Consider the following 23,747-nt stretch of genomic DNA (forward strand, 5'->3'; position numbering starts at 1 on the left):
CTAAGACAGAAAGGTCAATCATTTCAACGAAACCAAGTCCCATGACTTTACAATCCCCTTAACAAGGGTCTCCCATGCAGGGCTGATGTGAACACCTTGGAAACCCAAGCACTCCTTCTTTTCTTTTTTTTTTTTTGCAAGCAGCCTGCCCAAAATGTCGAGGCTATGACTCAGTGAAAGTTTCTATTCAGGTTAAAAGAATAAAAAGAAGGGGGGCTGCACGAAATTCAGCACCATCCTGAATAGAGCAAACATTTGACGATACGTAACTGTTGTCATGCATTTGCATCGAAGACAACAAACTGGCACAGGTACAGAGCCAAAAGAAGCACAGAGCAGGTAGCAAAGTCGTCTATGCCAGAAGCACATGGCTGCAACAGCCGTTTTGTCACTTTATTTTTTCACAACAATAAAAATGCACTCTCGAAAAAGCATTGAGCTTGCACGAACATGCAGCGATTTTAAAAGAAGAGGTACAAATAGGTACCCTCTGCAGCTATTATTGCTTGCATGGCCTAACAATTCTTTTAGGAACTAACATCTTCAATAACGTCTTCAAGTCGTGCATTAATTCAAATGGAAGCAGTGCGGCTGACATATGCAGTGTACATCAGCCTGTTAGAGGGCTGCAAAAATACAGTGGAAAGAAAAGGAAAAGCCGGGTTGAAGATTTCGGACTCGTCTTCTATTACCATCAACGTTTAGTTCCTGCCTTAAGCCGGCTGCTACAGTCGGTGTTCCATTACTACTGCTGCAGTTGCTAAACCTAGATGGCTAAGCAGTACTGCTGAAACTGGCAACGAGCACCCTACTGGTGAATATGATATGGAACAAACCTCCCCTAAACAGTATTTACCAGTACAACTTGACATCTATTTCCTAGTTACAGTGATGGGCAGTATTTAACTACTTGGTAGTTGGACTAAGTTGCAGAGTAGTTAACTAAACAAAAATAACTTGACTAGGTACTTCAGCTACTTTATTCCGTGGATTACTAAAAGTAACAAACCACCACAGTCCATTCTCTCCTCCCAAGAACCAAGATACACTCTACACAAGAACAAATTTATTTGCCTAGTTTCCCCTCACTTCGCTTCAAAATATGGGCCCCAAAATGCATACTACTACTTTGAGCGACTAGAGTTGACAAAGCAAATCCCCAAAGAAGTGTCGTGGAAGCACTTTTGGACTCGGCCCTGTCAGCCAGACAGAATTCTAGCTTACGAGAGAAAGCAGAGGCAGCCAGGGACACGTAAATGACTGCAGCAACCAGACTATCTGCATGAGGAAACAAGCACAAGAGGACTGAAATAGCTGCCCTTTTTTTTTTATACTGTTTTTTGTTTTTGTTTGCTGCCACAGATGGGAGGCCAGCATCTTGTTAAAAATGTTCCAAGCAGATATAAAATTGTGCAAACAGGTTGACTAGGATTCCTTGAAAACTTCGCGCAGGGGAAGATCATTTACAAGGGATACCATTGCTGACAGTCTGGGTGCGATGCATGCATCTTGTCAGCATTGGCATGGCTGAATGTGGCTCTGAAGGGACAAAATAAAGGACACAATTTCCTTAGAGGCGGGCATTCAACATTACTGGAATTGTTGAATTTGTGGCAATACAATTAAATTCGTGTACTGGGACCACACAAAAGCTTTTACTTTAGTTCTCACATATATTCCACAACGGCTCACTACGCATCGACTAAGAAAGCGCTTCTGTGTCGAGAGATAAAAAGCAAGTTAGCTCGTGTCAATACTCTGCAACATTATCTCGTGAGATGGTACCCTGTAAAGAACAACCGTCGTTTCAGCCAGTTTCCCTAAGGAAGTTACACGAGTGTGGTCTGATTCGCAGCTTTTCCAGTGTGGTGGTACTGAGTACGGTCTGGAATGCACTACCAATCCAGTTCTGGTGTGCAAAGTCAATCATAAGGTCCTGGCTTTGGAACTAGTTTGTCTTGCTTTTAAAAACACAGCTGAAGTATTCATACTAAATGGTATCTCACACACTAGTTCCAGAGTTTCCTAGCAACACCATGGTCAAACAATAAAAGGACTTCCGGTATCGCACATGCCACAAAAAAATTTTGAGAGCCAAGCCCCGAGACTCTGAGCAGCTGAGGTGTAGAAAATTCTTCTAAACAACATTCGTGACACATGTGGCTCAATATTTTGCTAGCAAGAGTATAAAGTCCTCTGTCTTCTCATGAAAAAAAAAACCTTGTCCAGGCACTCTCCCTGTCGAATCGAAAGACAATAATTCCTTGAAGACATTCAGAAAACAGGTCCTGCAAACTTCTTCAAAATTTTAGAATGCCTGCGCACACACTTGTTCTGGCGTTAGTCCAAGATGCTTTGTTGATGAAGGCAGGGCAATTCTGAGATAGCAGTATGGCAAAGTTGTAGAATTGAACTGAATCAATCACTGAATTTGGCCTTGAACTCCTTTTGAGCAAACTATGTGGCCCCATCCAAGGTGAATTCAGGGAAGTCATAACTAACAAGGCTTTCTTTGTTTCCCACCTCAAACCATCATGACAATTTTTCCCTGTGAATCGAGCAATTGTTTGTTCCTGGTGTCGCTGAAAACTAGCACACGCCACAACCAACCAGATCCACTCTCTAACACTCACACACACCGGTCACTAATTTTTTACATTTCCTAAAGATTTTATTGTGAAAGCAAACTGTGGACTTCCTCACCACTCACCATGTGGAGCATGTGTATGTAACTATTACTGTCTGCATTTCCAGCAGCTTGAAAAACTAAAGCGCTAAACCCACCTTTTAAAGACTAACCACCATAGGGAAGCTGTAAGCAACTTAAAAACAAAAGCACCAAAAGTAAGATGACAGCTACCGCACTGTTAAAAAAGCATAAGCTTTAAGGAAAAATTAACTACCAGCATAGTTTAAGCTACCACACAAGTAGTTAGTGCCCATCACTGCCTAGCTATACTTTGGCCCAAGAGTCAAGCAGTCAGTTGTAATATCCACATTAAAAATACCACAGACCATCCAAGATGTTTGATGTGCCATAAGATGGAAATGGCATATTTAGTGATAGCCCTCAACAGTTTGTGCATGATAATATCTATATGTCACTGAACCTTAGCAGGTACGGTATAACACACCTTACACACGAGAGGCTGATGTCTTGCATGACAAGTTTCCCAGATTCAACACTCCCATGCCCTCACATCAATGGCTTTGTGCAGCAACTGAATATAAGGCTCCTTCAATGAGCACAATTAAAAACAAGCTGATGTCCACCTTCACATTACTGATCCATTGGCGAGTGATTCTTTAAAACGCTTAACAGTTGCCAAAAAACTTTAAAAAATCTCTGCCATGAAAATAAAATCCATAGAATTTCTGAAACCGCAATAATGCCAGCAGATCACAAACTTGACTAAGCAATGCAAACCTTCAAAAGAAAAAGCGTACAACCCAGACAAAATACTGTGCTTGGTGATTGTGCGGGCGAGCCCGTAATGTCCATTAGGCTTGAGTGACTCACTGTCCACTGCCAACAATGATATCAAAACGTAAGTAGCCCCCTCCTTTTTACACCTGATTTATTTTTCTCATGCTTGCTTTTGAACATTGAATAGGCTGGCCTCTCCTTTAGCTACCAGCTTTTTAGCCACTTGTTAATCAAAGACAAATATTTGTAGGCCATCAACTGCACAAATGATAAAAAGCAATATGCACCATGAACAGCCAAACATGACAAGGTGGCACAAAGTTGTATCGCAGCGTCACAGGTAGCAAATTAAAGCACACACAAACACACACACTATGAAGCCTATAAAGCACCAGAACATTAACTTCACATGTGTAATGAAGGCAGAACAGTGTGCTGAATTTATACACCATGCCAAATCGCAGAAAAAATGCCACCCAAAGAGCTAGCACATGTGAAAGCATGAACAGTACACGAAACACAGCCTCCGGCGACAATAATAGCCAAGCCAGGCACTAGGTTGTGAAAGAGCCCATTAGCCCTGATGTGTTTGCAACCTTTACTTGCTGACTGAATGGCCGCACTTACGCGCATTACCTTGGTCACAGAAAGGCCCACTGGGCAATGAATAGGGAATGCAAATACAATGGTGAAACTCCACAACACTGAAAAATGCTCACTACTCGAAGCCAGGGCTGCATGAATTAAGCCATTGAGAAAACGCAGCAGGTGCTGCTACCAAAATATGCCTTGAGCTTGCGCAAGTGTTTCACTGAATACAAGACAACTGCATTAACGTCCAAGAGCACAGCAGGCTAGACTTTGATTCAGAGGGATATGCAGTGCAACAACTTCCATCATCACAGTGGCACCGTGGTACAGCGAAAGTGTGGAAGTACGTTTTTTGTTTAGGGTGCACATGCCAAGGCTCCACTTACTGCCAGTGTGCACCTCTTGCAAACAAAAAGCCTCCTGCAACTGGCGACATACAAAACTCTGATTCATGCCCAATGATGACAACAGCGTGTATATATATCGCTTCACAACTGGAGGTGCCACCTTTCGCAGGGACCGTGGATGTGTGCGCTCAATATTTGCACCTCTCCACTTGCAAAACAGTTGCTGCCTGCCAAGTAAAAGACCAAGCAAAGCCTGCTGCACTGACAAAGAGTGCCCTGAAGACGAAGAGCAACAGACACGATTACTACTTTGCCAAAAGCGCCTTCCACCACTTACAGCAGGCCAAGAATTGTCTGTGGCGCATCCTGATAGTCATGATGGTGCATCACTAATTCTGATTGTCATGAATGCACAAACAAAAGCAATTTCAAAGATGACGTGTTTTTGTCAGCTACGTAAGCATCCAAAAAAGCATCAAGATATAGAACAGAAAATCATGCTGTTCCTCGCAATTTAGAGCAATTTTGAGAATAAGTAAGCGATGAACAGGTAGAGTGGTTGTTATGCCACCTGCCCAATGTACATGAAATTCAACTTTTCTTTCAAGAAATGTTCATACTCATAAACATAACACATACTAAAACACTAAGCCAATAAAGAAATGCTATCAAGTTCAAGCACAGAACAATAAAGCCCAGTGAGGCGCAGCTTAAATTATATATTCTTTGTAATGAGTGTTGAACAGTTACTGTCATTAGTTCAATAACCAACGACACCCCCGTAAAGAGAGGATGTGGTTCAGCTGACTTGATGGCGATATACAGCAGTAATTGCTCAGCAGACAATCAGGTGGGAAAAGTAAATTACGTGTAAATTCACGAAAATATGCATTTAATTTGAAACCTGCCCCAGCTATCCTTTTCAAGCCTGAAACAGTCGTGCGCAAAATTCCAGCCTAAACACTTGCAACAGAGCGTAGTTTACACTCATTATTACTGTCATATCGTTATTACTGGAATCATTATTGCGCCAATGGCACCAGTGCACTCGGAGATCCTGGTGTTTGAGAACATGTTTGCACCCCTGTGGCACACACTTTCTGCAAGCAGGCTGCACAAAGATTTTGTTTGATTGGCTCTCACTGCGAGGCACTAAGCACCACCACTTGTTCCCACTCTGTTCAACGCCCCCTCCCCCTCTCTGCACACACCTTACGCCTGAGACAGCTCTCAGCCCTCTCCACACTCTAAGCAAATCACAGTGTTTGCGTTGTGTTATCTTGGTGGCACACCCACATTCCTTAGACTACGAGAGCTACTTGACACGGCTTCCAGCTGGAACATACACAGCAACTGGGCAAACCTAAACGGCACAGAACAAATAACCACCACTGACACACCTGCCTGCAGGATTCAGCTGACGGTTACAAGCACGATGCAGCTAAATAAGTGGACACGGGGACAAACGAAACTGCCAAAGATGCGGCCCAAAGCACATGACAAACAGGAAGGAGCTCTGAAAGACTATTGGAGGGAAAACGAACTGTGCCTTGCTTTATCCGTGGATGTATAAGAGTGGCTGCATCTTACATTTATTTATACAGAGCAAAGACTACTGCAGTATAGACACTACGTTTTGCCTGCCTACTTCTGTATGGAAGCATCACATGTATCAGGATGGTAGAGGGCTGGTTAAGACGGCAGGCCAGTTAGTGCACCCAGTCAGGACTGTCCCACGTTAAGGCAAAAGTCGGGGGACTCGACAACAACCCAAGCCAGACTAAAGCAGTGCTCATGCACCGGCACTGCCCAATGTAGTCCTTGGCATTCAACGACCCAGTAGCAGGCGAAAGAAAAAGCACACAGGATGTTTTCTGGTAAGTACATCCATTCACTCAGCGTGGTAAACCTGGTTTGCTATGCACGTGTGAACATGTAAATTCCGCCTTGAACCACCGAGAAATTAAATAGCGTCCACACTGTCAGAGGCAAACACTATTAGACATATTAGAGTGACAGAAAAACACAAGAATCCCACGTCAGGGGATACGCAGAAAAATTCTTCAACAAGTGAGCAACTTCTCACATGCTGCTCAACATTAAGATCATCAACGAAAAAGTTCTGTTAAGTAACCAAAACAACCAATTAAACCACAAAGCAGGCATGTGCTGATTCGAGTCTGAAGCTGGAATAGTTGCACATGCCTAGTGTAATCACAACATTAAGCAAAATGCCATCGAAACAGAAAGACGTAAAGGGGCATAGTGACGTACACCCTGAAGTACACAAAATTTGGGGACGCAACAACTACAAAATGCCCCAGGAATTATCACTTGCCAGCGGGAGTCCTGCCGCCAGCATGAAAGTCCATGGGTAGGAGCAGTGTGACTCTAATCAAGATGCAAAAAAAACACACATGGCACATAAGCCAACAAAAACAAAATGTGAACCATCATTAACAGAGACTCACTCGAGTACACCATTCTTCGATGTGCGCCGCTTCGGAGGCGATCACTCTGCGTGGTGCAAAGCAGCAATGTCACGCTACCAACTACACACAATGAAACCACTCACAAGCTTAGATACTACATAACCCCGAAGCAAAAGAAGAGGCCTCGGCAGACAGGGTGAACACAAATGGGAAAGGATCCTCCGTAAACACACAAATAAAAAAGAATGCATTAAAGGTAGAGCTACAGCTATTGTCACGTCCCTGGCACTGTGTGTGAGAACAGAGTTTTGCCATTATCTTAGAGAGGTTCCCAAAGCTTTTCCGGAAATGTGATGCAGCTGAAGCCAGGGTTTGTGCGAGTCTCCCAGTACTTGTGGTTGTAGGCCCAGTGCTCTTTACCATCTTTCGTTGTCTCCTTTCTGAAATGGCAACGGGGCAAGCGGATTAAAAAAAGGCAGCATCAAGTGACCAAAAAAAGAAAGAAAGAAAAACTGGCCAGTTCAGAGTACACCTGCAAAGCAAGCAGCGAAGGCTAAAATGGCACAGCTCCGTTTTCAAGACACAAATCGGTGCTGTGTAGTATTAGCTTGTTTGCTGCTGTTTCTGTGAAAAACACTCCTGATCAAATAAGTGTGTATATTACCACAATCTGGGAAGGTGTGGCATTTAAGCTACTGGCTGTACAATGAATGTCTCATGATCTTTGTGAGAAAACATTCATTAAGTGACACAATTTGCATAAAGGTCAATAGGAAAGTACAACCAGTTAATAGTATTTTAAACAAGCCACTCTCAAAATTTTCTTTTTTTCAGTTAAAGTCGCCAAAACCTCGCCAAATATTTGAAAAAGTAATGTACGTATGCACCTTCCACAATGCCACCCCTCATTCCTCTTGTCTGGTCCATGCCCATCGAAGGACACCGTGCTTCAAACAGCAAGCCGGCTTACCTGAACCACATCGGCTGGTATTCGATGCCCATCTCCTCCCTCTGCTTTCGTCGCTCTCTCTGTGACTGCTCGAGCTGCGACTTGACTGTTTCAGCACCACTTATGTTGCCCTCCTCCAACAGCCTGCAAAAAAATCACACCGCATTCAGATGCACAGACTCACAAATATGCCAACAACGTTGGCAGCATACAGCTTTAGAGCAAAAACTAGAGTGATATTAGCATCCCATACAAAAACACTGCCACAAATGCAAATCTCTCCTTATACAATGTCAAAACATTTTTAAAAACATTTCCTGCTTTTGAACCCCTGTACTATAGGTACAGGTCCGCGCAGAAGTAAACGGAACACGGGAGCAGTGGCCGAACTTCATCGCTGCGCCGGTCTAAGAGTGTGTTCGCACTGCCCCCGCCGCCCTATCTGATATGCTTAATCGCCGCTCTGCGGGCGTGTCATACTGGGCGTGACGGTGTTTAATAAAAGGGAGCGCTGGGCTATAGATGGGGCTGGTTGCATTGCCGCTGGCAGGCATCAGCGGCGACCGAATATGCCGCTGTTGAGCTGGACGAAGCTACGCGCGCTCGCCAACGTGTTGCTCGTTGTAAAGGGAGGCATAAAACTGTACAAAAACAGCAAGGCTCTCAGCAAAGAAAAAAATTCATAGAAAATAAAAAGTGGTCCTACGGCTTTCATACGTTATAGAATACGGCTTATATTTCCCCTAAAGAAATGTCTGCTAACAATGCATTTGTGCTTGGGGGGGAAGCCGAATTTCAAAAGATCAGTTTAACCTTGGTTTCTGTAGGCTCGCTTTCCCGCATTGGCTGTAGCTCCGTGAAGCATGGCCATCTACTAAGGCAGGGACAGAGGAATCACTTAATGTTCAGAGCAAGTTGGCTTAGGAACACTCCCGCTGCTCGATGCTGAAGATATCGGGGGAAGGGGGGTAGGTTGAGACTTGAGAGGACAGGCGACATGGTGCGAGTGAGAGTTTCAACATTGCCATATTGTGATGAGAAAAAAATATATGACAATTAGCTGCTAAGACGACCCTAACAGTACGCACCACAGCTCCGTTTTCACAGCGACGAAGGGCACTGAATTTTTTTTTAACCGCGCATGTTGAAGTGTCAGCTCATTAATATATTCTTCACCTCACCATCGACATAACAGCACGGGAGGGTTTAATTCAAAGCTGTAGCCTTTTCTTCATTAATACTAGAAGGTGCTGTTTAAAACTAACGCTCATGGAGGAGAATAGCGAAAACGCCCGTGCGTTCGAGACTTCGGCGCACGTTCCCCAGGTGGTCAAAATTAATCCGGAGCCCTCCACTACGGCGTGCCTCATCGCCTGTGTAGCGTCGGCGCGTTAAACCTCAGAATCAGTCAATCAATCAATCAAGCAACCAATCAATCAAAAATAACAATGCCGGTTTTAATGCGAGAATAAAATATGCACCCCATGAACCCCGCTGTAACAGAAGACAACGATTGTATCTATTCTTTACAGCGTTCTTTAACACAGAAAATTTCCACCGCATGGGCATTTTGCATTATCCTTTCTTTAAAATAGAGCTGAACTGAGTGGCATACCATGGGAGAAAAACAAAATTAAAAAAAAGAACAACAATTGAGGAATTAAGCGGGATTTTTTTCCGAATAACAAAAATTTCTGCAGTGATTTCTAGAGCAATTTTGTTGTCGGCTTACAATGAATTATATCGAAATGGCATGCTATGGCCAACCGCAGTGGCCTACAATTTTATGCCTCCCTTTACAACGAGCAACTTGTTTGTGAGCGCGCGTAGCTTCGTCCAGCTCAACAGCGGCATATTCCCAGCACTCCCTTTTAAACACCGTCACGCCCAGTATGACACGCCCGCAGAGCGGCGATTATGCATATCAGATTGGGCGGCGGGGGCAGTGCAAACACACTCTTTGACCGGCGCTCCATGGTTCCTGTCGGCGCCCATACGCGGCGCAGCGATGAAGTTCGGCCACCGCTCCCGTGCTCCGTTTACTTCTGCGCAGACCTGTACATAAAGCCAAAAGCCAAAAGTGATGTCACTATGCCCAACCTAAGTTACACTTTGGAGGGGGCCATTCCATGTAAGCATCTATTCAAATAAATGTCAAAATGCAGTGCCTTGCCTTCAGATGACGCTGCACAAAGCCCAAACAGAACACTGAAGCTTTCTCTTAATTAAGAAGGAAGCATTGTGGTGCCCAGTATGTCACTGCTACTAACCTTCAATGATGGCTATAGTACACTAACTGTGATCGCTGCCTGCTAACGCAAGCAAGTAGTACTTATGTAGGCAGCAAAGTCCTGTAGTCACAGATCACCAAGTAACAACAGTTGTTGCCTTAACCATACGGATTGCCTTACAAAGTAGTGCGGTATGAGAAACTGCGTTTTGTTCAGAATGTACAAGACATTTCCAGTGACATGACGCTTAATTTGTAGCTATTTGACTCATTTATGAAGGAAGTTTGATGATTATGCATAAACAGCTGACCTGGTACTACACTGCTGCATTCAATTCGCCTATCCATTCATCAATATGCTAATTGCACCATTGGTAGCACCATTGGTTGTAGCAGTTGTCAGAAAATAGAGTCATAAGTTCAACTACATAATTGATGGGCAGCGTGTGTTCTTTGACACGATAAGGTCTGGGGTACCTCGAAAGTGGTTTTTTCGACAAACCAGGACAGGAGAAGTGGCCGCAACCCAGAGCCAAATCAGGTCATTAGGGGAGAACACCAGAGCAACCTTTAATTAATCATGCTGGAACTTTTGGAACCCATGTTCCACTGATGTAAACATCAAGCCAGCTGCCAACACTCCTCTACATAGTAGTTGGCGTTGGAGACCAATGTGCACTCCGAACATAGGGGCTGTAGTGGAGTGTAGTGTTGCGCAGAAATGACGGCACGTGCCCATACACAAGGGAAAATGAAAAGAAACCCGTATTTGCTTGAGTGGTGGCAGCCCAGCGGTTTCGGCGTACCTAATTGGTTAGTCGACAGCTACAATAAGCCAGTAGCGGTGCAAGAAAGGGGTCCGTAGAGATAAATTCCAAAGCAATCAAATGGCGAAACCAAGCCAAGTAAGGGCGGCGTTACGTCAGACGCATGGTGGGGCTTGCACCATTGACAGTCTAGGCTAGAGCGAACACAAAGGCAAACGAATCTGCATACCACGCCCCTAATACCGCAGTCAAAAGCATCGGAAAGTCCTTGGCGCGCTATTGCGAGCACTGTACCGTTCACAACGAAAACAACCATACATGTTGGAGTGCGGATGCTGTGGAATAATGAGCACCCATTTGCGATGATCCGGAAGGTAGTTACCGTATTTTCTCGCATATAACCCGCACCAAAAATTGAAAAAAATCGTCCGAAAAGTGGGGGTGCGGGTTATCTGCGAATATTCTGGAAGCAGAGGTCGGCTTCACGGCAATGCACGGCCTGCCATGCAGTCCGCATCTCCATAGTCATCATCAGGTGCAAAGCCAATAAGAAGCCAACACAGGCCATAGACAGATCCCCTACATAGCGTGTTTATTCGGACTTTTCACATGCTTTGTTTGGTTTGGTCAACAGCATCTGTCGCGGTGATTTGCGTGCGCTTTGTAGCGAAGTTGTTGGGCCCCCAACTCAGGTGTGGCCAGTTTGCACCGTTGGTCAGCCTTGTCTGGTGAGGCACCATGAGTGAGTCTCGGCATCAATCTTTCACCGCGAAAGAGAAGCTGAAGATCATAGCTGCTGCGGAGGAAATCGGTAACAGAGCTGCTGCGAGAAAGCACGACGTCGACGAGTCCTGCATTCGCGACTGGCGGAAGAAAAAGGCCTCTCTCGAAAGTGCACACAAGGAGAAGCGAGCATTTTGCGGCCCGAAGACTGGCGCGTACCCCCTTCTTGAGACGCAGCTTGTCAAATTCATTGATGAGCGGAGGAGTCGTGGCCACGCTGTGTCCACGGAGATGGCGCAGATGGAAGCTCTGAGGTTGGCGCGGGAGATGAACATCCCACGCGAGTTTCGTGCGAGCCGTGGATGGCTCCAGAGATTCATGGCCAGGCACGGATTTTCGATGCGGCGGCGAACGACCATGTGCCAGCGGCTTCCCAACGCCTACGAGGAGAAGCTGTTGAACTATCAACGTTACGTCATCGGGCTCAGGGAGGAGCACAACTACTTGCTCTCCCAGGTGGGAAATGCCGGCCAAACGCCCGTGTACTTTGAGATGCCCATGGACACCACTTTGCAGAAAAAGGGGTCAAAATCTGTGAGCGTGCTGACGGGCGGAAACACCAAGCTGCGCTGCACCGTAATGTTGTGCGCTTTGGCGGACGGCACCAAACTGCGCCCGTATGTAATCTTCAAGCGCAAAACGCTACCCAGTACCCCACTGCCACCAGGGATTGTTGTGCGGGCCGAAGATAACGCTTGGATGAATAGTGACCTCGTCGGTGACTGGCTTCGCATGATCTGGGAGAGAAGGCCAGGAGCCATGTTGGCACGGCGGTCGATGCTGGTGCTGGACTCGTTCCGAGGCCACTGCACTGACGCAGTGAAAGCACGCCTCGCCGACAACCGCACGGACCTCGTGATCATACCCGGTGGCATGACTTCCATGCTCCAGCCACTGGACGTGTGCCTAAATAAGCCGTTCAAGGCGCACGTGAAGCGGCTGTATGCCGAATGGATGGCCGACGGCCTTTACGCCCTCACACCGACGGGACGCGTGCGGAGGCCAGACATTGTGCTGCTGTGCCAGTGGATCGTGGATACGTGGGGGGCGATTCCGGCCGACATGGTGCGCAAAAGCTTCAAGAAGTGCGCCATCAGCAATTCCTTGGATGGCACTGAAGACGACTGCGTCTTTGAGAGCGGCGACGAAGCCTCGGATGGCAGCAGCGACAGTGGCGAGTCTGGCGATGATTGACTTAACTGACTGAACCGGAATCGGCGCTGAGAACGTTGCGGCGATCATTTCGAAATAAAGTTCACGTGTAAACGAGATTGTGACTGTGCAATTGTGACTTCCTAGACCAGTTTTTTTTTTTGGTAAGCATGCGGGTTATACGCGAGGATTTTTTTTTCTTTTTTCGGGGAGTTCAAAGTTAGGGGTGCGGGTTATATGCGAGAAAATACGGTACCCTGTACAGCCGGCCAACATGAACAACAAAATGGGATGCTTGCTGCCACAGTGCCCAAGATGCGCAAGTGTTAGACGGTATTAAAAGGTAGCCACACAGAGTCGCAATCCAGGGGTCTTCTGCTGCTCAGACGGCATCAAGTCAACGTCAAGCGTCAACCCAAAGCAGTCGAGGTTGGATTTACTGATCGCAACAGACAGCACCAGAGACTGAGAGAAAGTGCCAGCGTCATGATGCTTGCAGTCAGAGCGATACACTTTGTTAATATCATAGTTCTGAAGACAAAGAACGCTCAAGGCTGCCAGATGGGTGTTTCAGGCCTGACAACCAACAAAGTGAGTAGTGGCTTGTGACATCAGAAGGGCGGCCGTACAGGTACGAATGGAACTTCCCGAGGGCCCACACGACTACCAAACACTCCCTCTCAGTGACAGAATGGTTTGAGATTACAGTCGTGAGTGTGTAGTCTGCACAAGTGACCCTATACTTGTCAGATCTGGAATTTCTTTGAGCAAAGACCGCACCCTAGCCGACACCACCGGCATAAGTGTAGATCTTGGAAGGGGCAGAAGGGCCAAAATGGTTAAGGTCTGTTGGTGACGTCAGCAGACGGAGCAGTGCAGTGAATGTGTCACCACAGGCAAGAGACCATGACAAGAGAATGCTCTTGGTGCCAAGCTGTTATGTGAGTGGAACCACGACAGGGGCGAAGTTACGAAGCGAAGAAAGAACAACCTCAGGCCAATGAAGCTATGAAGTGCCCCGATGGTGGTCGGCCTCGAAAATTCTGCCACAGTACGAAGCTTGGCCGGGTCAGGATTAACACCACCTTTGGAGACAACGTGCATGAGGATGGTCAACCGTCGTGCAGCAAAATGGGGCCCATCTTTAGGTGAAGATGCAGCCACACACTCATCAAACATGTCAGAATATGTTCAAGTCAGAGCAGGTGTTAGGAAGTCGAAAGAGAAGACCCCTAAATCACCAAGGTAACGCAGACGTGTCTGCCATTTGAATTTATCAAGAATTTATCATTTGTTCAAATGTAACGGGTCCTTTACAAAGGCCGAACCGGATATTAATTTTACCAAGCCAAAGGGTGTAATAAAAGCTGTCTTTGGTCAGTCAACATCCACTGCAGAAACTTTCAAATATCCTGAATGAAGATCGAGTAAAGAGCGAAATTTGGCTCCTTGTAGGCAGTCAAAGGTGTCATCGATATGCAGCAGGAGGTAGACGTCATTGCAGGCAATCTTGTTTAAACCCTGATAATCAAAGCAAAACCTGATGGAACTGTCCCTCTTTCTAAAAAATACAACTGATGAGGCCAGCGGCTACTTGAGGAATAAAATGACGCTGTCTGTTTGATCATCGATAATGTGGCGCTCGGTGGCCGACACGCAATAAGGTTGACAAGCAATGGAGCTTGAGAGCCCATGTTGTGGCTGATGGTCAATGTGCATCCCAGGGATGTCTGTACACAGTTGAAAGAAGAATCAAAGGAGCGATGTAGGAAAATTAGTTGTTTGGTCCATTGTACTTGGATAAGCTGAGTGCACGGTGAAGACTGCTGGGTCATTCCATGCCAAATGTCCCAGCCGTAAAATCGACCATCACAGATTTGCTCAGTAAAAATTGTGGGTCATCCTCGCATGGTCCACAATGCTCCCTGAAATTGTTTTTGTCCAAAAAAATTTTGTTCTTTTTCTAGCGGCCAATTTACCTCCAGGGTTTAAAGCAAACTTACGTCTGTGAAAAAATTCATGAAAAAGTAACTTTTCTTACAATGGCCTCCATTTTTTGTGAACATCATGTTGACGCCCTGGGCTGGTCTATGCCGCATTTTTAAAATATTTTTCCTTTTTTTTTGCTGTGATTACGCCATTCAGAAAATACACGATGTCTTGCATTTTCAAACATTTTTAGCAAATACGAGCACATTCTCTCAGCCAATGAAGCATTTGTAAAAACTATATTTACACTGAAAAAAGGTGAAATGTGCGAGAAAATGTTTGTCAAACTTGGAAAAATCTCCTTTCTGGCCCATATTCACCTTGAAATTGCGCATTGTTGTGCTCGTAGTAAAAATATTAAATACAAGCCATTCACTAGTACAAATGATCGCAGCTTATTCCAGAAAGTTTCATCGGAACAGTTTTTGTTTTAGCAGAGAAAAAAAATTTTCAATTTGTACAGTGACGCTACTTCACCCCGTTGTTCCACAGAGCGTCTTCTCTGGCATGCACCTGCCTGCATGAAAGAGGCGCGAGCCAGCGGGTTCGCGCTCAAGATTACCTTTCGCCGCAATGGTATTTGTAGCGTCAGTACAGGAAAGAGGAATAATTCACGTGTTAGTGGGAAAACTACAATGTGGAGCTAGCGGCGGTGCGCCCATTCCATGAGGACGGGTAACTCAACAGCTGGACATCAGATGTGCATTTAAAGCATCGAGTTATGCAATTCCCGCTAACCTATACAAATAAATCCGTTTAACTCGATGACTCCGCCGCTGTTTATTTCGTAATTTTCGGCATACTTAAACGATACCATGTATAACATACCCTGCTTCTTTAAATGCACATCCATGTCCAGCCTGCCGTTGAGTTACCCGTACTCATCGAATGGGGGCACCACCGCTAGCTCCACGTTGTACTTTTCCCACTAACACGCGAATTATTCCTCTTTCCTGTACTGACGCTACAAATACCATTGCGGCGAAAGGTATTCTTGTAGCGCGAACCCACTGGCTCGCGCCTCGTTCATGCAGGCAGGTGCATGCCGTGCAGAGAAGACGCTCTGTGGAACAACGGGGTGAAGTAGTGTTTGATTGATTGTAGGGTTTAACGCGCCGACGCAACGCAGGCGATGAGGCGCGCCGTAGTGGAGGGCTCCGGATTAATTTTGACCACCTGGGGATCTTTAACATGCGCCGAAATGTCGTACACACGGGCGTTTTTGCTTTTCGCCTCCATCAGAAAAGCGGCCGCCGCGGCCGGGAATCGAACCCACGACCTCGTGCTCAGCAGCGCAACGCCTTAGCCACTGAGCCACCGCGGCGGGTGGTGAAGTAGTGTCACTGTACAAATTGAAAATTTTTTTTCTCTGCTAAAACAAGAACTGTTCTGATTAAACTTTCTGAAATAAACTGCGATCATTTGTACTAGTGAATGGCTTGTATTTGATATTTTTACTACGAGCACAGCAATGCACAATTTCAAGGTGAATATAGGCCAGAAAGGAGATTTTTCCAAGTTTGACAAACGTTTTCTCGCACATTTCACCTTTTTTCAGAGTAAATATAGTTTTTACCTTTTTTCCCGAATGCTGAGATACAGGTACAAATGCTACATTGGCTGAGAGAATGTGCTCATATTTGCTAAAAATGTTTGAAAATGCAAGACATCGTGTATTTTCTGAATGGTGTAATCAAAGCAAAAAAAAAAAAAAAAAAAAGGAAAAATATTTTAAAAATGCGGCATAGACCAGCCCAGGGCGTCAACATGATGTTCACAAAAAATGGTGGCCATTGTAAGAGAAGTCACTTTTTCATGAATTTTTTCACAGACGTAAGTTTGCTTTAAACCCTGGAGGTAAAAGGGCTGCTAGAAAAAAAACAAAATTTTTTTGGACAAAAACACTTTCAGGGAGCATTGTGGGCCATGCGAGGATGACCCACAATTTTTACTGAGCAAACCCGTGATGGTCGATTTTATGGCTGGGACGTTTGGCATGGAATGACGCTGCTGCAGAAGGACAAGTGCCGATTTCCAGTTATGGTGACTCATCGAGGATGCCGACAACCACAAAATTCACAAGTTCGATGTGGCCACGACATTCTCCACAGAGCAGAGAACAAGGACACAACCCGGGATGGATACAAAAATTGCAGCTGGCCAATCTCGGACAGTGAGAAGAGCACACAGCAGTGAAGCACATAGACGAGAGGGTGTAACAAGCCCAGCAGCATCAGAAACGGAATAACAGGATAAGGGCACGAGGAAGGCGGAGCAAGGAGAAATATTGGTGTCTTCGGCTACAACAAGTTTTTTGACAGGTAGAAGCGGCAGAACTTCATGGGATGCACTAAAACTCAAAAAGAAACTCTACTCTGACCCAAGTGCAGTCAACCATAGCGTTGTGACACAAAGGAAACATCCAAAGATGACGTTGCACCATTTCGAGGACATGAAAAGAGAAAAATGAATTCAATGCCACAGAGAACTCACTAAATTGTAACCTGAGCAGTGCACGCACAAGTGGACCCAATGGGCTGTGCTTGGCGGTGCATAACGACAACCCTCCGTGAGGTGTCATGACTTTTGAACAAGTCAATGAAGCTTTAATAAGTGCATGACAAAAACGGCGGCTCCAGTGACCAAAAGTGCATAAGTAATGACGTCTTATACAGTGACATCCATGAGATTCAGGGGAGAAATGTTTGGCGACAACAACGCAGCTCGTGTCTGGAACCGCGGCATTTAGTTTTTCCTACAATGGGGACAGCAAACAGCGCTGGGAAGATGTGAACGACAGCTTGCAGGATCACAGGGATCGGTAGACTATGTGGGAAAAGCGGCTGAGACAGTCAAACACATTTACAATGGCCACAGTTATACCAAACGCTTGGTTGTAATGAAAAAGCATGCCATGACCGTCATAGTATGAACTAATACAATGGCCTTATATTTCAGATGAGAATGAACAGGAGTGCAGCTCGGGTACAGCGAACACCCAACCGGGCAAGTCACCACTTAGAATGGCTTTCCGTGCATTCAAGGCGCAAGAAGTACTGTGCAGGATCCCAGTCTTTTCCCCTCAACTGTGCTGATATGCTGATAGCAGCCAGCAAATGAAAACAAGGGCAAAACAGACGGTAAACAGAAAAGGACCTTGTCGTCATGGATACCAAGTTCCTGTTCCCAAACACTTCCTTCGCCACCAGACGCGTGGCGCAAGTGTCGGGAGATGAGAGAAACTTTTTTGCAGGCAGGAAAAGCATATAGCATTTATTACAAACTGCGAATATAGCGAACAGATTCAGCGTGAATATATATACCGTAAAATATTGATAAAAAGCCCCTAGCCTTGCAAACGCATTCGGAGTATTTCGAGTTTTCGCGCACTTCCGAACAACCCCCTCCCTCCCCCAACCACTCTCTGACGACCCATACTACCGAAACCGACACTGGCCAGGGACTTCAGGCTGCACTCTCGTCTAATCCAAAATCCAATCCAAGAAATTCAACGCAAGCTTGCCATTTTGTTATTGTAGTCTGACCAAGGAGGCATTGGTCCGTAAGTGCCGAATGTGTTTGTGACTTCGTACCCACGGTGGTTCATCACATGCATTCGTATGCAGTTAAGAAAAATATAGAAGTCGTGGAATGGCATCGCCACACTGGGGAAAAAACGAGCACACGACATCTTGTCACTTTAGTGCAGATCGAACGAGGATACGCAAGTGGGGCAAAAAGCACAAGAGTTTGCTGTGGAACTTTGGCACGGCCATGCTTCAGCAAAACCTGAGCAACCAAGTGCCAGTGTTCAGCGAAGTGGATGACGATTTTTTTTTAGTTTCTTAACAAGAAGCGCAGGGCGGAATGTGTGAGTTACAGGCTTATGTCTAAGGAAGTTGTTAAGATAGCACACAGCTTGCAGCTTGGCAATTTCGTTGTGTTGAGCCAGTACATAAGCGATGAAAACAGCAGTTTGGCGTTACTGTGTGCCATGCCACTAAAGAAAGCCAGGAGACACCAGAAGATTTCTCGGAAGCCTTTCACTCTACCTGGAACGCCCTCCGTACATGCCACAAGTACACCTTGTTCAATTATCAAATAATGACGAGTTGGTGGTTAGAATGGACTCTCCCGCTAACAGGACCAACAATGTGGTTGGCGAGAACACTGTGCAAATTGCTATCACTGGTTGCTGCCAAGGGGAGTTTCACGGTTGCATCGGAGTCCTTCAATGCTTTTCTGGTCATGAAACTCCGCCGTCACGCTATGGGAGAGCTTCGTGCGCTGCCCAGGGAGGTCCGCCGCGGCGCTGGTGCTGGGAAGTGGTCAGAGAGCGTTTGGCAGGGAACGGACGCTGGGCGCCTTATCAGCAGTGCGCTTTCGCTTTACGTGTCATGGGCCGCTGAAATAGACTTATCACTTTGTGAGTGACGAAGAAATTTGGCGAGAACTGACATGCTGCTACTGCGTTCCTGCCTGCCGGTCTGGCTACAGAGCAGCGGCGGCCGCGCCCGATGCCCTACGATCTGCGGTGGTGCGCCTTGCGGTAGCCTTTGTCCCCGTATGAAACTTGGCCGGGAGTTTCATGACCAGAGAAGTACTGAAGGACTCTGGTTGCATTCTCTAATGCACTGCATTAATTTTTTTTTTCTTTTTTGGGGGGTTAACAATTTTGTGCCGCCATTTTGAATTTCGAGGCGGTTCCGAACAAGGGCCCCCTCCCCGAAATTCCATGAACTATCCCCACGTCGAGGGGTGGGTGGGGGGGAGGGGGGAGGGCGGGGCGGGCGCTTGCTTGGTATTTTACGGTACATTTATTTGAGCAACATGCAGGGGACAGTTTCGAGGTCAAACAGCCAGAAAGCCAAGCTAGAGAGAGCCAGAGGGGGGCGGGGGGGCACTGGTATCTAAAAATGCTCTCACATTGAAAGAGCTTGCGCAGTGCACATGTTAATCACCCATCCCCGTAACAAAGTTGTGTTCTGAGCTACAATCAAGAGAGTTGCTTACCACGTATTAAAACACAAATTATCAGGACAGTGCTCTTCGTCAGGCTAATGTAATGATGTATAAAAATAAGTAAGACCTTTATAGGTATACCTTTGGTCTGGCCGGAACCTTGAGTCAGTTGGCGGGAGCAGTTTGGCCATTTGTGGGTCAAGTTCATTGAGTTCAATGGCAAACCGTGTGAAGCCGTAGTACAGCTCGTAGTCCTCTGGCATTGTTCCTTCATGGGGAAGAAAAAAGAAATTAAATAAGATTGGTCAATGCCTGCAGTATACTCCAAATTGTGCACAGTATCTACAAACCAGTAAGCCGTGTGACAGAGGCCCAGCTTTGTGACTTGCTAGTGTCTGAATTCTACACTACAAGTTCAAGTTACAGGCATAGTTTGCACACCAATCTTAACATTAAGCTCTTCGAGTTGTGCATTGGGAGTTGAAATAGCATGAGCAAAAACAGAACAGCCTGCGAGACTCTTAATGAAAGATGCGCCCATTCTCACCAGGTCTCCATATGCACTTCGCTGTGGGAGCTACACCGCAGTATATTGCTTCAGTCCACTGTCCTGAGAGGTTGAAGATGACATCGCCCTGTTTGTTGGCCACAGTTCCAAACACCTCATGCCGCTTTTCAGACCAGTAGCTGGCCTGTAAACATTTAAAACACACAGGAAATGTTAGGCCTTTTGATAGGGGATTGACCCCGCTGAAAAGCACCTGCGAGCAAAAACTGGACTTTCTTCGGCTAGCTGCCTCATTGGCAAAATGGAATACATGAGACTCTCTTGAACAAACCCCTTCTCTGTAAAAATGCTTCAGGTGACTGTACCTTTTAAAGCAAAGCCTTTTACCTCTACCCCCTAGGGTTCTTTCGCGACCGTTGGTGTCACCAGAAAACTCCCGCGGACAAATAAAAGATTTTACTGCACCCCCAGGAATCGAACCTGGAACTAACAGAGTAACAAAGCAAGAGCCCATTGTCTTACCGATTTAGCTACGAGCTCACGCGGAGATGGGGAAGCAAGTGGTGCACTGACCAAGCACATCTACGGATTTAACCCCTGCCTTCTCACTAAATGCCACGCAATAGTGAATGAAAGAATCTCACACCAACCAATGGCATCTCACTTCTAGTACGCCAATCTTCCAGTGTTCACAAGCTTCCAGTGTTCACAAGCTTCCAGTGTTCACGTAAAAAATCTCAGCTCCTTGTCGTCCGCTCTCACGCCAGACGATATCTCAAGGAACACATTCAAATACTCCTTGATGGCCAGGCCATCACTCCAAGCCCCAGCATCAAGATTCTGGGCCTACATCTTCAGGCCAACACCAAGAGGTACGTATCCTTGCAGCGCCTCACACACAGCATCAATAAATCATACACATGATCAGGCGAGTTGCCACCAAGATGCGAGGCCTCAAGGAATACGATACCTTTCGATTAGTTCAAGCTTTCATCCTCTAGAGAATCACTTGCATCAACCCGCTGTCTTCTTCCCGGCAAGGAGGACATAAAGATGCTTTATTTAATGATTAAAAAGGCGGTTCAGCAAGCCAGTGGTCTTCTGACGACAAAGCAACGCAGCTGGCAAACTTAATAAAGTTTACTCTTTTACTCCCTGTCTCTCACTTGAGTGCATCCACAGAGAAGCTGCTTAGCACGGGGCTCTACAACAACACGGTGGAAGAGCTGATAGAGGGCCATCTTTCTATCCAGAAGCTCCGAATGAGCACAACTGCGGCGGGTCGCCGCATCTTTTACCAGATTGGCTGGCTAGCACAGATTGTCACTCCGCTTGATGTACTCCTGGACTTTTGACGACAAGAAATAATGATGCTCCCTTTGCCTAGAAATACGAACCCCTCAGACGACGAGGGTCACCGACAAGCACGGGCTTAAGTGCTCAACACCTGGGGATCCTACATTTATCTACTCCGAAGCCTCCCAACATCGACGGCAGCAGTACGCCATCATCGCGGCCACATACATAACCTCCTTGCTTGTGCCCCACTCAAGACCGAAGACGTGATGGCAGCACAAGAGCCTGCCATCTCCTTGGTTCTCACTAAACCACGGTTCGTGAGATGGTCACCAATTCCCAACAAGCTTACTGGAATTACCTGTCGGGTTTGTGGTCCCACCCTGCACTGCGTGCGCTAAAAAATCACTCCCCAAACGGGTCCATTCAGCTCATCTGGACACCCGTTCACGCTTCCATGGTGGGCAACGAATACGCCCACCAAACCTGCACTGTCACCCCCGTGCTATGGAGCTGCACGAGGACAGTAACCCGCTTGTCTCATTCAGGGACATAACCCAGCACTATCGCCTTCTGAGACGGACCCTACCTTCGCCTTACCCTGTCCTTTCCATAGAACAACAAACTACCCTACGGCTCATACAATCCGTCTCCTTCCCACACCGACGCGTCTTCGCTTAAGGCACTGGAATCGCTACGAAGCTGAATGTAAATTTTGCTCAAAAGTAGGAACACTCTGCCACATAATTGTGGCGTGCGACTTTAGCCCAGAGCCCCATCCTCTCTTTCCGTCAACTACCGAACAAAAGCAATGGGAGATGCGGCTGTTCAGCCCCTCTCGGCCTACCCAGCTTCAGCCCGTGGACAGAGCACAGGCTGCGCGGACTGAATATGGGCTTCAGTGAGGAAGGAACCAGTCACCTGTGCCGAACTCAGGGCCGTTCAGAAATCTGAATAGAAGTATTTCCTCCTCCTGCGCTTCTTCCTCCTTCTCGTGCTCCTGCTCCGTCTGTGCCGCCGATCTCGTCGACTCCGTCCGCAATGGCCGAGACGGAGTAGTGAGATCGTCGAATACCGAGTTTGAGCTTTAATTTAAAAACAAATGTTTCCACTCATGTGCTACACCAATATAACTCAACCAACCAGCGTTCGTGCACTCTGGATTAATTTACCCTGCGCAAGAATATCTCTTCGAAGTAATGGAGGGTGTGGGTAAGTGCAGTTCACTTCTCTCTGGTTTCACTATTTGTAGAGTGGCGTGCGTGATTTAAAGGAGCCATGAAGAGAAAACACAAGTTTGATTCATTCAAAAGATTGTCTCGTTAGAATCATACTGACACCACTTTTAACGTAAACTTCGCTCAAATAAGCTACATAATTAGGAAAAACGGGAATGGTCATGCGACCCATCAGCTCATTTCCCGCAACAGAACCTGTGATGTCACATGGGCTAAGCTCTGCGATTGGCGGAGGCTGGCAGAAGCAGACGCAAATTAGGTAGAGCTTACAAACTAGACGAACGAGCGATTCGCGCTTAAATTTAGGGCTCATTCTTTACAAAGCAATAGGAATGATGGGACAAACAGTGGAAGTTACGAAAGCACATGTAAACATAGAAGTACTGATGCGTTCTGCTGTTCGTACTGCGCACAGCATGCTTTGGTTTAGCTGCACAGCACTATGGGGCTTGGGGTTGTCTCAGACGACACTGGCTGATTGACGCAAGCAACGGTGTCTTACGTGACCCCATTTGTCGAGCGAGCACTGTTTCAGGGAACGAATATTTTCTCCCAGAACAAAAACAAGCCAGGTTTAAATGCGGGCAAAAACAAACCAAACGCTTGCCACGGTATGGTGGCGCCATCTAGGTTACGGAACGTAAAGAAACGCGGGAACAAACCAACACCGCTACAGGGTGGAGACAACCTTTGAACGGTCCCGTGCCGCCGCAATTGGGCCAACGGGCTCAACGCGTTATTCTTTTCGTTTCCCACGAGACCTAGCAACGCGAAACAGACAATATGATTCAAACTTCTTCTGTAAACCGCGTTGCGGCGATAATTTTAGCGGGGTTTTGACACAATGACTTGCTTCGGCGGCGAGCGAGCAACCGAACATGGCGGCGCCAGCGTTACGTGTCTCTACCCTGTACGGCGGATGCGTGAATGAAGGTACTCTAGGCTGCAGAGCGGTCGGTTCCCGTGATGTCACTTGGGACCACGAAAACGCACGATTGAGCGGGAAAATCAAAATTTTAACCTGAATTGTTTAATTTCTCAGTGAATAAAGCACCGTTTGTATCCGGACAAGCGCT

The 23,747-nt window shown here is 46.5% G+C and overlaps 1 protein-coding gene across 10 annotated transcripts in view; it reads right to left on the reverse strand.

Annotated features, from left to right (window-relative positions):
- Positions 1 to 364: 364 nt before the first annotated feature.
- Positions 365 to 23,747, reverse strand: part of LOC144155800 (oxysterol-binding protein-related protein 6-like) — a 149,013-nt gene continuing 125,630 nt past the window's right edge. For all 10 annotated transcript variants that reach the window (XM_077687471.1, XM_077687476.1, XM_077687469.1 and 7 more), the window contains 4 exons: positions 20,177 to 20,321; positions 19,771 to 19,897; positions 7,768 to 7,890; positions 365 to 7,237 (listed from right to left, as the gene is read on the reverse strand). In XM_077687471.1, the coding sequence (XP_077543597.1) occupies positions 7,117 to 7,237; positions 7,768 to 7,890; positions 19,771 to 19,897; positions 20,177 to 20,321 (516 nt within the window). In that variant the 3' untranslated portion in view covers positions 365 to 7,116. The remainder of the gene's footprint in view (positions 7,238 to 7,767; positions 7,891 to 19,770; positions 19,898 to 20,176; positions 20,322 to 23,747) is intronic.

The sequence above is a fragment of the Haemaphysalis longicornis genome, unplaced genomic scaffold, assembly GCF_048455015.1.
Source record: "Haemaphysalis longicornis isolate Haplotype H1 unplaced genomic scaffold, Haemaphysalis longicornis Haplotype H1 scaffold_1, whole genome shotgun sequence".
NCBI lineage: Eukaryota > Metazoa > Arthropoda > Arachnida > Ixodida > Ixodidae > Haemaphysalis > Haemaphysalis longicornis.